This window comes from Berghia stephanieae, chromosome 7 (assembly GCF_034508935.2).
Source record: "Berghia stephanieae isolate SIO BIC M18660-M18661 chromosome 7, UCSD_Bste_1.3, whole genome shotgun sequence".
In the NCBI taxonomy this organism is placed as follows: domain Eukaryota; kingdom Metazoa; phylum Mollusca; class Gastropoda; order Nudibranchia; family Aeolidiidae; genus Berghia; species Berghia stephanieae.
The window spans coordinates 11,874,765-11,889,989 of NC_088366.1; the positions used below are offsets into that span (position 1 = coordinate 11,874,765).

The 15,225-nt window shown below is 40.2% G+C and overlaps 1 protein-coding gene across 1 annotated transcript in view; it reads right to left on the reverse strand.

Annotated features, from left to right (window-relative positions):
- Window positions 1-14,985, reverse strand: part of LOC144976146 (uncharacterized) — a 217,287-nt gene extending 202,302 nt beyond the window's left edge. The window contains exon 1 of the mRNA XM_078920328.1: window positions 14,678-14,985. Coding sequence (XP_078776454.1) covers window positions 14,678-14,858 — 181 coding nt within the window. The 5' untranslated portion in view covers window positions 14,859-14,985. The remainder of the gene's footprint in view (window positions 1-14,677) is intronic.
- Between the last annotated feature and the right edge of the window lie 240 nt (window positions 14,986-15,225).

Here is a 15,225-nt window from a genome sequence, read left to right on the forward strand (position 1 = left end):
ATATATATATATATATATATATATATGTGTGTGTGTGTGTGTGTGTGTACGTGCGTGTTTTGTTTTTGTTTTGTTTTTTTTTTTTTGTTTTGTTTTTTTTTTGTCTTTTTTGTGTCCTTCAGATCCACAAGGCCCACGGAGCCGGAGTTTATCCCGGTTTCTATAGCGTGAAACGGACAATAGCAATTGCCTGCTACCCTTAGGTTAGGACACTAGTCTATCGCAAAGTACTTTCCGCCAGATCTAACAGACCCAGCTACCCATTCACTGCTGGGTAGACAGGGAGAGTGAGAAAAGAAAAACTCGACTGCACCCTGCATCGATCTCGGTCCCTTTGCGTGAGAAGCGAGTGCTCTACCAACTGAGCTACGGGAATCCCTTGTATTATTATATTATTATTCTATTATTCTCTTGGGGACAATAATTTTGACAAGTTGTGCGGCTATGTGGTCTAGTGGTATGACACTCGCTTTCGGATCGGAAGGTCCTGGGTTCGAGCCTCGCTCGGCGCATAGTTGAGTCCTTGGAAAAGGCTCTTTACTCACATTCTCTCACCGTACTCAGGTGTAAAATGAGTACCTGGCCATTAACAGCGTTGTCTTTGTCCGAAAAATTGTAATATCGCCTAACAGGCGTCATGTCTCGTCCTACATGTTAAATGTTGCTGTTGACCAGGGACCCCTTGTAAAGCGCTTTGAGCACGTTAAGTGGATATTGCGCTATATAAAAGCTCTATTTTTTTATTTAAAAAAAAACAAGTTGTAGAGGTCATCCTGACCGATAGAGAGATAAAAGGTAACTGGGAAAATTGACAAAGGTGTGTTTTGTCAAAAGACGCAATACAACAGTTATCAGCCTTTGGTTGTTAATTTAGTATTGGTGGTAGTAGAAGGTGAAAAAGACGTGGAGGAGGAGGAGGAGGAGGAGGAGGAGGAGGAGGAGGAAGAGGAGGAGGAGGAGGAGGAGGAGGAGGAGGAAGAGCAGGAGGAGGAGGAGAAAGAGGGGTGGGGGTGGAACTCTTTGTAATCTATGATGTGCTTTGGCTAGAAATGAAGATCTGAAAATATAAGTTTGTATGTGGTCCAGTGGTATGACATCGCTTTCGTATCGGAAGGTCCTGGGTTCGAGCCTGGCTCGGCGCATAATTGAGTCCTTGGAAAAGACTCTTTACTTACATTCTCTCACCGTACTCAGGTGTAAAATGAGTACCTGGCCGTTAACAGCGTTGTCTTTGTCAGAAAAGTTATAATATCGCCTAATAGGCGTCATGTCTCGTCCTACATGTTAAATGTTGTTGTTGACCAGGGAATGCGCTTTGAGCACATTTAGTGGATATTACGCTATATAAAAGCTCAATTTTTTTTTATGAAACAGCGGCAGATACACTTTTAAAGATATTTATCTTATTCCTATGCTGTTCTCTGAATTGTCACTTTGGTGTTATCTAGGAAATGCATTATTGATTTAAGACATTTGCTACAGTACCTCAGGCCACCACAACCAACACCACCCATCATCAGCATTATCATCATCATCATCGTCATCATGATCATCATCACCATCATCATCACAATCATCACTAGCACTACCATTACCACCACCACCACCAATACCACCACCAATACCACCACCACCACCACCAATACAACCACCACCACCACCAATACCACCACCACCACCACCAATATCACCACCACCACCAATACCACCACCAATACCACCACCACCAATACCACCACCACCACCAATACCACCACCACCACCACCAATACCACCACCAATACCGCAACCACCAATACCACCACCAATACCACCACCACCACCACCAATACCACCACCACCACCAATACCACCACCAATACCACCACCACCAATACCACCACCAATACCACCACCAATACCACCACCAATACCACAACCACCAATACCACCACCACCACCAATACCACCACCAATACCACCACCACCACCAATACCACCACCAATACCACCACCACCACCAATACCACCACCAATACCACCACCACCACCAATACCACCACCAATACCACCACCAATACCACCACCAATACCACCACCACCACCAATACCACCACGAATACCACCACCACCACCACCAATACCGCCACCACCACCCATACCACAACCAATACCATCACCACCACCAATACCACCACCACCACCAATACCACCACCACCACCACCACCAATACCACCACCACCACCACCAACAATACCACCACCACCAACAACAACAACAACAATATCACCACCACCACCAATACCACCAACACCGTGTATTACGTTCTAAAAACGCAAAATCTCATGGTCAGAAAGATTATCATGAACATGTCCCATTATACACTCGTCACTCTCCGATTCAGTGTGATTGGACAGGTCATGCGAAATCTACGTACAATGTTATGTCCTCTATGGCCACTGATGGGAAGTTCAAATTAAGATTGATACGAATGGCACATGAAGATGATAGTCGATTCTCTGCCCAGCCCCAATCATGTCATACAATTATCATGTGCGTATCAATTATCAAGTATCGTAGGAAGTCGATATGTTGTTCAAGGCTCAAACGATACGAAGTTCTGCCCAGCCCCAATCGTGTCCTATAATTATCATGTGCGTATCAATTATCAAGTATCGTTGGAATTCGATATGTTGTGTCCAGGCCTGAACGATACGAAGAAACTCTTTTGACAATTTGCATAGCAAAGGATTTGATTTGTTGTGTTGGAGATAATAAATGCTTTGTACGTTCCGCACCCGGAAATGGGATCTATTTTCTGCCAATGGCATCGTATGTTATTGCAGTTTGATTTTTATTATGCATTGAGAAGCAGAACGAATGTCATAGATAGCAAGAAAAACAGATAGCTGTATATATGGATTGATAAACATGGATATAGATAAATAGTTAGATCGATATTAATTATACGAATATATAGATAGATATAATAGCAGATTGATAGATAGGTAGGTGGATAAAGAGCTATTTAGAAAAATAGACATACAAAGACCTGGACAAAAAAAAACTAAGAGAGAGAGAGAGAGAGAGAGAGAGAGAGAAATAGGGAGAGAGAGAAAGAGGGAGAGCGAGAGAAAGAGAGAGAGAGAGAGAGAGAAAACGAGGTAGAGAGAAGAGAAGAGAGAGAGAGAGAGAGAGAAAGAGAGAGAGAGAGAGAGAGAGAGGGAGAGAGAGAGAGAGAGAGAGAGAGTTTACAATTTTATGGGCAGACATATCTTACAACTTACAATCCTTTAATGGAATCAAATACAAAAGACCGATCGTTTCCCGTTTTAACCATGATATGTGTTTGCAAGATGAAATATGAAATTACCGAATAAAAATCAACAATTTTACTGACCTATAAAAGTTGAAGATTTGGGATCAGGAATTAGTGAAATACGAGAAATCTGAAAAGGAGAGGGTATTTTGTGACGTGCACTTTTTTGCAGGCCTGATAACCCAATTCCTTATGGGCTCATTGTGATGGAATGGCGAAATATTGTCGGATATAGGGACCTGCATATATGTACACGATTGTGAGACTTACTTACTTACTTATCCAAACCAACAACCACCTGAGCTCTAGCCCTTCGGTCTTGTGCCATGACGTAGAAGTTAGTCGTCTTTTGTAATTGTTCCAGGTGACTATAAAGTGTGTTACTGATGCTTGGATTTGGTGGGAGGAATGTGCATCTCAGGTCTTCAAGAGGTTGACATTCAAGCAAGTGATGTGTTACTGTTTCATTGGGGTGTTGACATAGGGGGCAGAAAGGGGATGTATCTTTTGTAATTTTGCTTAAATGGTTGTTGAGCGGTATGTGATGTATTCTTAGTTGAAAGATAATGCTTTGCTGGACGACTGCGAGACAAAACAAAATAAATCAGCCCTAAAATACAAACCTTTATCTAGTGGGGATCGAGTCACAGATCTATTGACTAGTGTGGGCATTTTATGACATCATCAAACCAATCAAAATAAAGTGTATCGGTAAAGGGGTTCAATATGACCATTAGACATCTACTTATAGGGAATGAGATTAGCGGAAGAGTAGCGTTCCTTGATTGGACGTCACCGGCGGGAAAGTGATTAGAGAGAGAACGTCATGTTTGTTGTGCGCATACGTCTCTCGTCCTCGCTTCCGGTGAAAGCGGCATGACACTTCACCGAAAGCGAGGACGAGAGAGGCGCATGCGCAAAACCATTTTGACGTTCTCTCTGTAAGGTGACGTTCAATCAAGGGACGCTATACTTCCGCTCATCTCATTTCCTATAGTACAAATTTCGTCCCCTATAAGAAGTCGCTGCCGGTAGTCCATGGTATGTAAAGTATAGGGGGTCCCGCCAACAGCACTCGCTCCACACTCAAAACGGTACAGTCAAGATTTTTTTTTCTGACCCCCCCCCCTCCCCCCATCCACACATCATGGGTAACTGTGTCACTCAGATTTGTCGGAAAGCACTTTGCGATAAACTAGCGTCCTATCCAAAGGGTCGTAATCAATTGCTATTGTCCGTTTCACGATATAGAAACCGGGATAAACTACGGCTCTGAAAGACTACTTTTTTTAAAAATTAAAGTATATTCCGGGATAAATTTTTGACCAATCAAAACGCGGGATTTGTCACACCCTCTCAGGCCTGCTCGGACAAAGATAAACAAGAGAGCAAAGGAAGTTAGAGAACATGCTCAGCTGCTAGAGCCCAAAGACGCAGAGCGTCTAGTTGAACGGTGCAATGTAACGAAGCTTCCGGACGGGTTCGCGACCGTGCACGGTTGCGGTGATGAGATTTGCGTCCTGGATAGATCGTCATAACATAGTAGTGTGAGATCAAGAACCAGTATATGATGCTGTTGCACACGCATGAATAATATGGCAAAGCCTTTTGGATTCCGGTTTGGGTGGCTATTTTATAGCACATATCTGAGCGGGCTATTAAAAAAATTGAGCTTTATATAGCGCAATATCCATTAAATGTGCTCAAAGCGCTTTACAGGGGGTCCCTGGTCAACAGCAACATTTAGCACGTAGGACGGGACATGCCACCTGTTACGCGATATGACAATTTTTTGGACAAAGACAACGCTGTTAACGGTCAGGTACTCATTTTACACCTGAGTACGGTGAGAGAAAGTGAGTAAAGAGCCTTTTTCCAAGGACTCAACTATGCGCCGAGCGCGAGGCTCAAACTCAGGACCTTCCGATCCTAAAGCGAGTGTCATACCACTAGACCACACAGCCGCATTCAAGGGATGGATGGTCTCTGGACGGTCCACAGGAATTAACACCACTGCCCTTGCGATATGGCTTATGCACCGCACCCCCTCTGACGACAAGGTGGGGTGACCCAATAGGGCGAACCCACACCGGAGACTGACTCCGACGACCCGGCACTGCCGTCCCCTGCCGTCTTCCGGGGGGGGGGGAAGACGTCGGGCAAGGACAAGATAATAAGAATAAAGAGAAGGGCCGCTAAACCTACCCATCGTCTTTATCCGGAAGACGGCAGAGGACGGCAGTGCCGGGTCGTCGGAGTCAGTCTCCAATGTGGGTTAGCCCTGATGCTTCTGTACCAGCAAGAGGAGACATTGAGTAGCAGCAAATCGACTGAGATCGAGAATCTGGCTTGGTGAGAAGTTGCCAGGCTTTGATACCAGTAAGAGGAGACACTTGGTGGTTGCGAATCGGCTTCGGTCGAGGAGCTGCCTAACGGCAAGTGCGCTTCATAAGTGGGGACTTTCCATCTGTCCCACATGTACCCGATGTTGGCAAGAACCCGAAACGGCAGAGCGTCTAGTTGAACGGTATGTTGTGACGATGCTACCGGGCCGGTTCGCGACGGTGCAGGAATGCGGACCGGACTTTGCTGATTGGGTCAATCGTCATAACATAGTAGTGTGAAAACCATAAGAGGCTGCTGCTGCCGAAGGACAACGGCGCTTCATCAGTGGGGAAATTCCCGCCTGTCCGACATGTACCCGTTGTAAGTAAGAACCTTGTGCGGCTATGTGGTCTAGTGGTATGACACTCGCTTTCGGATCGGAAGGTCCTGGGTTCGAGCCTCGCTCGCTCGGCGCATAGTTGAGTCATTGCATAAGGCTCTTTACTCACTTTCTATCACCGTACTCAGGTATAAAATGAGTACCTGGCCGTTTACAGCGTTGTCTCAATCGGAAAAAACTGCAATATCGCCCAACAGGCGACATGTTTCTTTCTACATGTTACGTGTTGCTGTTGGTAAAGCAGGGACCCCTTGTAAAGCGTTTTGAGCATGTTTAGCGCTATATAAAAAAGCTCAAAAAGCACGCACAAAAAAAAGAACCTGAAACACAGAGCATCAAGTGGAGCTTTGTGGTGTGACGAGGCTACCGGGCGGGTTCGATACTGTACGCAAGTGCGGCAACGATTTCGTTGCCTGGATAGATTATCATAACATTGTAGTGTAATGTAAGGCCATTAGAAACTGCTGCCAAAGCAGTGAGGCACGGCACAACACGAAAGAATGAAAGTCTTAAGATTTCCTTTACACACACTAAAAAAATAAATCTAGAATTTACGAGTATTTTCCATCGCTGGTGTCTGGTCGATGTCATTATGTGCAATGGATGGTCTAGAAATGGTCTCGAGAGAAATGTTTTAATGGCGCAAACGCGCCAGAGAAAAAAAAATCAAATGCCATTTTTTTAACGAGCATCAATATTAAACTAAAATACTCAAGCCTAGTACAAAACTGCAAAATATGTGACCCATCGTGTAAAGCCGTTATTTTGACGGAGAGATGGATGCCTAAAAGTGAATTCAGAGTTAAACCCTCTCCTTACCAGCCATTTTCAGGATTTTCCCCAAAACTCCACACCAAACTAGCACAAAAATATTTTTTTTATCACTCAAACACAATAGCAGTAAAGCTCTTACGATACATAATTTCTTTAGCAAAACATGCTCTACAACACACTGTTCATTTTCTTTAAATTTTATGATGTACAAGAGATATTTGAATAAGAAAAATGTTGGTTGTATCGTAACGAATGTGACGATTGTCCTATAGTTGGTAAGAAGGGGGTTAAAATTATCTTTCATGTAAAAATTTGGGTAAGTGACTCTATAAAACTTTAGTCCTACTTTCAATAAAATAATTTTTTTTAAAAAATTGAAATTTCCATATTGAGGGCATTAAAATTTTAGCATTATTAATCTTAGATTCAAATATCAAATATCACTGAGAAGCTTGTCAATAATATGACATAAAAGATATGAAAGGGATGTGAAGCTCTCCTTAAACACTTTGATTGTTTCCAACACCCATCCTATATAATATCGTGTAATAGTAGATTTATTTATCTTGTAGCTTTGGGTGGATTTATTGACGTTATCGATGTAAACCATCTGAGTTACTTCTAATGTGGTGGTGGTGGTAGTAGTGGTGGTGGTGGTGGTGGTGTTGGTAGTAGTGGTGGTGGTGGTGGTGGTGGTTGTGGTGGTGGTTTCGGTGCTAGCGAAGGAGGATGAGAAGGAGGATAAGAAGAAAGAGGAGTAGATGAAGAGGAAACAGAAGGAGAAGTAGAAGAAGAAGAAGAAGAAGAAGAAGAAGAACAACAACAACAACAACAACAACAACAACAACAATAACAACAACAACAACAACAACAACAACAACAAGAACAACAACAACAACAACAACAACAACAAGATGAACAAGAACAAGAACAAGAAGAGGAGGAAGAGGAGGAGGAGGCGGGAGATGAAGAAAAAAAGAAGAAAAAATAGAAAAAGAAGAAGAAGAAGAAGAAGAAGAAGAAGAAGAAGAAGAAGAAGAAGTGGTAAGAGGAGGATGACTGGTAGAGCGTAGACAGATAGATACCCATCCTTGATCCCTAATTTATAGAAAATATTAGCACAAAAAAGCCCAAAACATTTGTGACCCATCGTCTCAAAACGGTATTATGTCGGAACGAACCAGATGCTTAAAAGCCGAAGTAAATGTTAAACTGGTCAAAATTATAAATTGTTGGCATTAGATACTTAAAATATGGTTGTCATTCTCCTCAATAAATCATATAAACTCAACACAAGTCTGATATTTCGGACTATAAATTCAATTTTCAACATCTTAACCAACCCGACTTATACCGTTTTGAGGCGAAGGGTCACATTTAAGATAAGTCAAGCTCCTATTTTTCACAAATTTAATCGTAAAGCCAAACTTCAATCTAGAATATTTAGGCCAAAATTACTTTTAGCAATTTAGAATAACTCACATATCTAAGTTTGAAAGCTAAAATTTATTTCACCCACTCACAATAGGATTAAATAGTCGTAACGTCACTTCCTTCCTAATGACGCATGGTAACTTAGTAACACTGGCTCTAAACTATCGGAACAATGGCGGACGCCCGTATGAAATATTTCTCCGGCGAGCATAAAAGCGTATCCATAGGGGAAAAAAACATAAATATGATCATGTTTCGACTTTTACACATTCTGATCACAAGACATATGAAAAGTTCTAGCCAGCTTGAAGAAACAAAAAGTAATGATTTTCTTTGTTTAGAACCAAGATGGCCGCCGTTGCCGGGCGGCGTGACATCAGACTGTTGAATCCAATTTTTAAATCTTCAAAGAAATAAAAGAAATCTTTAAACCTATTTGTTTAGCATTGTTCACATTTTCAATCGAATTTAATGGAAGTCATTTTTATTTCAGTATCTTCAACGAATGACATGGGACAGCGGCGTGACTCAGCAGTATGGTCTGGGTTATTCCAGTCTTCCCTTGGAGTAAGTCATAAAGAAAACTTTCCCCTTAGGGATGAATAGGGAATGGGATTAGCGGAAGACTAGCGTCCTTTGATTGGACGTCACCCATAGTCTGTGACGTCACCGGCGGAAAAGTTATTAGAGAGAGAACATCATGTTGGTTGTGCGCATGCGTCTCTCGTCCTCGCCGCGCTTGGCCAAGGAGTTCACAACATTGCCATCCGGAAGTATAACGGACCAACACACAATCTCTGTGTAACCATGAACGTTTATAGTCAGGTTAATACAGTTTAGTGAGAACAACTCATAAACGCGGATGGCAAAAACAATAACCAAGGCCTGAGTGACGTCATCTTTGAACTATCTATAGTTAGTATGCGCTTGGCGAAGAAGCTCATAACATTGCCATCCGGAAGTATAACGGACCAACACACAAAACTATGTGTATCCATGAACGTTTATAGTCAGGTTAATACAGTTCATTGAGCATTACTCATAGACGCGGATGGCAAGAAACAATCACAAAGACCTGAGTGACGTCATCTTCGAACTATCTATAACAGCTTCAAAAATGGTCATAGAAAGTAATAAGGAAAGTTTCAGGCTCTAAATTCTTCGTCTGCACCCAAGAAACAACAATAAAAATGAATGTTCACAGGATCCAGAAAGACAAGAGTCGTCAAGTTCGAATCACAGGCTAGTCTAATTTGGTTTACATTGTTAGTTCATCGTGTCGCTCTAAATCTAAAATAAGTTTAATTGAGCTTTTATATAGCGCAATAGCCACTAAACGTGCTCAAATATAAAACGATTACAAATTTAAGGCAATATTTTTTTAAAACGTTGAAATTGATTTAATGAAGAAAAAAAACAGGGGGTGGGGGTGGGGTGAGGGTGTGATTAAAAAACAGTTCCCTTAGCAAGACACCTATATTAATTTGAGCTTTTATATAGCGCAATATCCATTAAACGTGCTCAAAGCGATTTACAACGGGTCCCTGGCCAACAGCAACATTGAACATGTTGGATCTGATAAGACGCCTGTTACGCGATAATACAATTTTTTTCGGACAGAGACAACGTTGTTAACGACCAGGAACCCATTTTACACCTGAGTACAGTGAGAGAATGTGAGAAAAGAGTCTTTTCCAAGGACTCGACTATGCGCCGAGTGAGTGAGGCTCGATCCCAGGACCTCCCGATCCGAAAGCGAGTGTCATACCACTAGACCACATAGCCGCACGGTGTGTATTGATTTGTAAAACTTAAGCCGAAACATCCCTGCAAATGTTTGCAAAATTTTACTCATAAAATCGAATCAATCTGATCTCACTCTAATCATAATCTGCGTTTATTCAAAATTATGAATTAACTCGTTTTAACGCTCTCCTTACCACCTACAGCAAAATCGTCACATTCGTTACGACACAACATACATTTTTCTTATTCAGATGTATTTTGTACATCACAAACTTTGAAGAATGATCTTTGTTTAATTAATGAGAATATAAAGTTGTTTTGTAGAGAGATTGTTTGAGTTTGAAATATCATATTTTCTGCTGGGTAAGCCTGCCATTTTGGAAAAATACTGAAAACGATCGGTAAGGAGAGAGTTAAGGCTTAATAATTTTGTTATGTTTTTAAAGAAACGTCCAAATTGGAATTCACGTTTCCGTAATATTAACTCACTCAATCCTAGAGACTTTTGATACTTTGCAAAGTTGGAAAATAATGTATTAAAAATGAGCATGTACATAGATAGCTTTATTCAACTACCATTAACTCACTCAACCCTAACGCCGACTATATCCGTAGTTTACCATGGTTACTTTTACCTCATGCCTATTTAATACATTTTTATGAGACACATTACAGGCGTAGTATCAAAGCCAATGTTTTTAGTTTTTGCATGTTAATTGTAGTTGAATAAAATTATCTACGTACATGCTCATTTTTAATACATTTTTTTCCAATTTTGAAAAGTAGCAAAAATCTCTAGGATTGAGTGAGTTAACATGTAAAAACTAAAAACATTAGCTTTGATAGTACGCCTATGATTTGTCTCAGAAAAAAAATGTAATAAATAGGCATGGGATAAAAGTAACCTGGTTAAACTAAGGATATAGTTGGTGTTAGGGTTGAACGAGTTAAAAGGCTTGTAGTAATATGTTGTTCAAACTGACCTCCGTTTGTGGAATGGGTTCAAAAATAACAAGTTGTATTCATCCAATAGAAATATAGATAGTATGAGCTTGGCTAAGAAGCTCACAACATTGCCCTCCGGAAGTATAACGGACCAACACACAAAACGCTGTGTAACCTTGAAGTTTTATAGTCTGGTTAACACAGTTTAATGAGAATTATAAATAAACGTGGATGGCAAAAAACAATAACAAATGCCTCAGTGACGTCATCTGCATTCTATCTATACAGTAAAAAATGATAAACCCATCTTCAAGCAATATAGTTGAAACGAAATTGACGTCACTCATCTCTTTGTTTTTGTTTTTAGCCAGCAATATTAAAATTTATGAGTGGTTCCCACTAAACTGTATTAATCGTTTAAGGTTACACATAGATTTGTGTTTTAGTACGTTATAGATAGTATGCAGATGACGTCACTCAGGCCTTTGTTATTGTTTTTGCCATCCGCGTTTGTGAGTTGTTCTCACTAAACTGTATTAACCAGACTATAAAAGTTCATGGTTACACAGAGTTTGTGTGTTGGTCCATTATACTTCCAGATGGCAATGTTGTGAACTCCTTGGCCAAGCGCATTCTATCTATATCAGGCTGGTGGATGTTGTGATTTTTAAGACTAAATTATGCACAGCATTAATATAATTTAAACAATAATTTGTTTTCTTGTAATCGCTGGATCTGGTAGTTTTCTGCACCGTGCTTTTATTATGAGGTCGGTCATCCATGACAAGAATGAGGCGAAGCACGAGGTATGCGGCTATGTGGTCTTGTGGCATGACACTCGCTTTCGGATCGGAAGGTCCTGAGTTCGAGCCTCGCGCTCGGCGCATAGTTGAGTCCTTGGAGAAGGCTCTTTACTCACATTCTCCAACCGTACTCAGGTGTAAAATGAGTACCTGGCCGTTATCAGCCTTGTCTTTGTCCGAAAAATTATAATATCGCCAAATAGGCGTCATGACCCGTCCTACATGTTATATGTTGCTGTTGACCAGAGACCCATTGTAAAGCGCTTTGAGCACATTTAGTGGATATTGCTCTACATAAAGCTGAATATTAATTTTTTTTAAAATATTTTTCAGAACCTTGAAATACAAATATCTTACTCAATGAATTATTTATATTTTTCAACTTTAAACATCTGTTTATATCTTTTTTTTTCAGGTTTGGAGAGGGTATTTCCCAAAGATGCAATGCCAGGACCAAGTATATAAGAAAAAACACCGTGGCGCGCACACAATGGTGTCATATTCTGACATATATCATTTCGTTTTTCATTTTCGATGGAGATTTTTTAAAATTATGTAGAGTTCAATGCGGCTATGTGGTCCAAGGTTTGAGTCCCTTTCTGAGCAGCGCATAGTTGAGTCCTGGGGAAACAACAGCTATACTCAAATTATCTCACCGTACTCAGGTGTGAATGACAAGAAGCTCTTGATTCTACGTTGTGTATTTGGGTAAAGCACATAAAATGTATAGTAAAATAAAGGAAGCAAAAAATTACTCTTATAAAAGATCCAAAACAAAGTAAACGACGTTTCGGCCTTAGGCCTTCTTCGAGTAAAACAAGACTCATTTAAGCACCTCTGGATTAAAGCACATAACACGCGTTACCTCAATTGACACCAGTGTGAATGTGGATATTGTAATCGTAACGTTACCAAAATGCGTCAGCCGGACAACTTAAAAATTTTTAAAAATTGAAATTGAGTTTTATATAGCACAATATCCACTAAATGTACTCAAAGCGTTTTACAAGGTGTCCCTGTTCAACAGCAACATGCAACATGTAAGACGGGACATGACGCCTGTTAGGCGATATTACAATTTTTTCGGACAGCGACAACGCTGTCAACGGCCAGGTAACTCATTTCACACCTGAGTACGGTGAGAGAATGTGGGTAAAGAGCCTTTTCCAAGGACTCAACTACGCGCCGAGCGAGGCTCGAATACATGACCTTCCTGTCCGAAAGCGAGTGTCATACCACAAGACCACATAGCCGCACATGTACAGTTGTGCCCCCCTTTTTTTTTTTTTTTGAAGCTTAAGAAAAATAATTGATGTGCAGAAAAAAATGTTATCTTCTAATTAAATTTTATATATTGTGCGGCTATGTAGTCTAGTGGTATGTCATCGCTTTCCGATCATTAGGTCCTCGGTTCGAGCCTCGTTCGGCGCATAGTTGAGTCCTTGTTAAAAGGCTCTTCACTCACATTCTCTCACTGTACCCATGTGTAAAATGAGTTCCTGGACGTTAATAGCGTTGTCTTTGTCGGAAAAAAGTTGTAAAATCGCCTAAAAGGCGTCATGCCTCGTTCTACATGTTACGTGTTGCTGTTGTTCAGTGACCCTTTCTAAAGCATTTTGAGCACGTTTAGTGGATATTACACTGGATATGTGACCCATCGTCTCAAACGGTATTATGTCGGAACGAACCACATGCTTAAAATCCGAATTTAATGTTAAACTGGTCAAAAATATAAATTGTTGGCATTAGCATCCTAAAATATGGTATCAATTCTCCTCAATACAACATACAAACTCAACACAAGTCTGATATTTCTGGCTATAAATTCAATTTTCAACATCTTAACCAACCCGAGTTAATACCGTTTTGAGGAGAAGGGTCACATATAAGCTCAAGTTTTTGTTGTTTACTTTTTATTATTATTATTAACTTTCTCAGATCTGCCAACAACTACGACAAATTCGTAAAAAAAAACAAATTTTTGGCTTCAACAGCAAAAATAAATAGACATTTTCATTCAACAAAAATTTTGGATAAATAAAGTACATTATTATTATTATTATTATTATTATTATTATTATTATTATTATTATTATTATATTATTATTATTATTATTATTATTATTATTATTATTATTATTATTATTTATCATCATTATTATTATCAATACAATGTGTTAAAAAGAAAAATTTGATGCCACAAATGCCACATCTATTCAATGTTGTTTTGAAGGCCATGTTCAATACTGCTTATGGCAAAATATTAATGTGTAAAGTTAATAATTATTGTAACTTCTATTTATTCTCTCTGAAAACTACGAATATTAACCATTTCAAAATTCGTTTTATAAAGATGTAAAATGTGACGGTTTTAGTTTTCATCAGTCGTTGGTAAAAATAATAAACGATTCTTATACTCTTGCTTTTTGGAATTCTGGACGGAATTCCCAACCGCTGCACGAACTTGCGAGTACGCGTTGGGAATAAAGTTCGAATTCCAAAATGTAAGAGTGTAAGAAATCTTTTATTCTACACCTCAATCGAATCTTATTTCGTCAATTTGAATAAAAAACATGTTCAAAAATACTTAAATGATAGACGTCTACTTCTTTTTTCAAAAATTAAATTTTATTGAAAGTGGTTTGTAGTGGTTTGATAATCACAAATTATTATTGTAAACTTGATATCATTACGCGTTACTATTAAGGATAACGTACACTTATTTCCATGTCTGATAACCCAATTCATTATGGGCTCATTGTTATAATGGAAATCTATAAAAATGACGCAAAATATTGTCCATTATACAACAATGTTAAACTAGGCCCATAATTGCGTTCGGATGTCAGACCTGAATAATATACGTGGTTTGATTTAGGAAGAGGGGCTGGGAATAAATAAGGTTTTGTCCACATAAATTCTAGAATGGAAAAAGATTGAAAAAGACATACCTGTGGGCAATAGGATAATTAAAATCCAAGTCAGTTGTCCGCTTAGTGAAAGAGAAATCCTCCGATTGTGGTGGTGGTGGTGGTGGGGATTGTCCCTACGAAGTCTGGGATGATGATGATGATGATCATGAGAGAAGGCTGGGGGATTTGTGAGCAGGAATCGCATGTTGTATGTACTCATCTACGAGCTGTAGTTAAATTATTGGGGAAATGGACTGGATAGTGCTTGTGGCTAATGCCGTGGTGGTGGTCGGTGGTGATGGTGGCGGCTGTTGTAGTGGTGTTTTGTTATGGTGACGGTGGTGGTGGTGGCGGCTGTTGTAGTGGTGTTTTGTGATGGTGACGGTTGTGGTGGCGGTGTTTTGTGGTAGTGACGGTGGTGGTGTGGTGGTGGTGTTTTGTGGTAGTGACGGTGGTGGTGGTGTTGTTTTGTGATGGTGACGGTAGTGGTGGTGGTGGTGTTTTGTGGTAGTGACAGTGGTGGTGGTGGTGGTGGTGGTTGTGTTTTGTAATGGTGACGGTGGTGGTGGTGGTGGTGATGTTTTGTG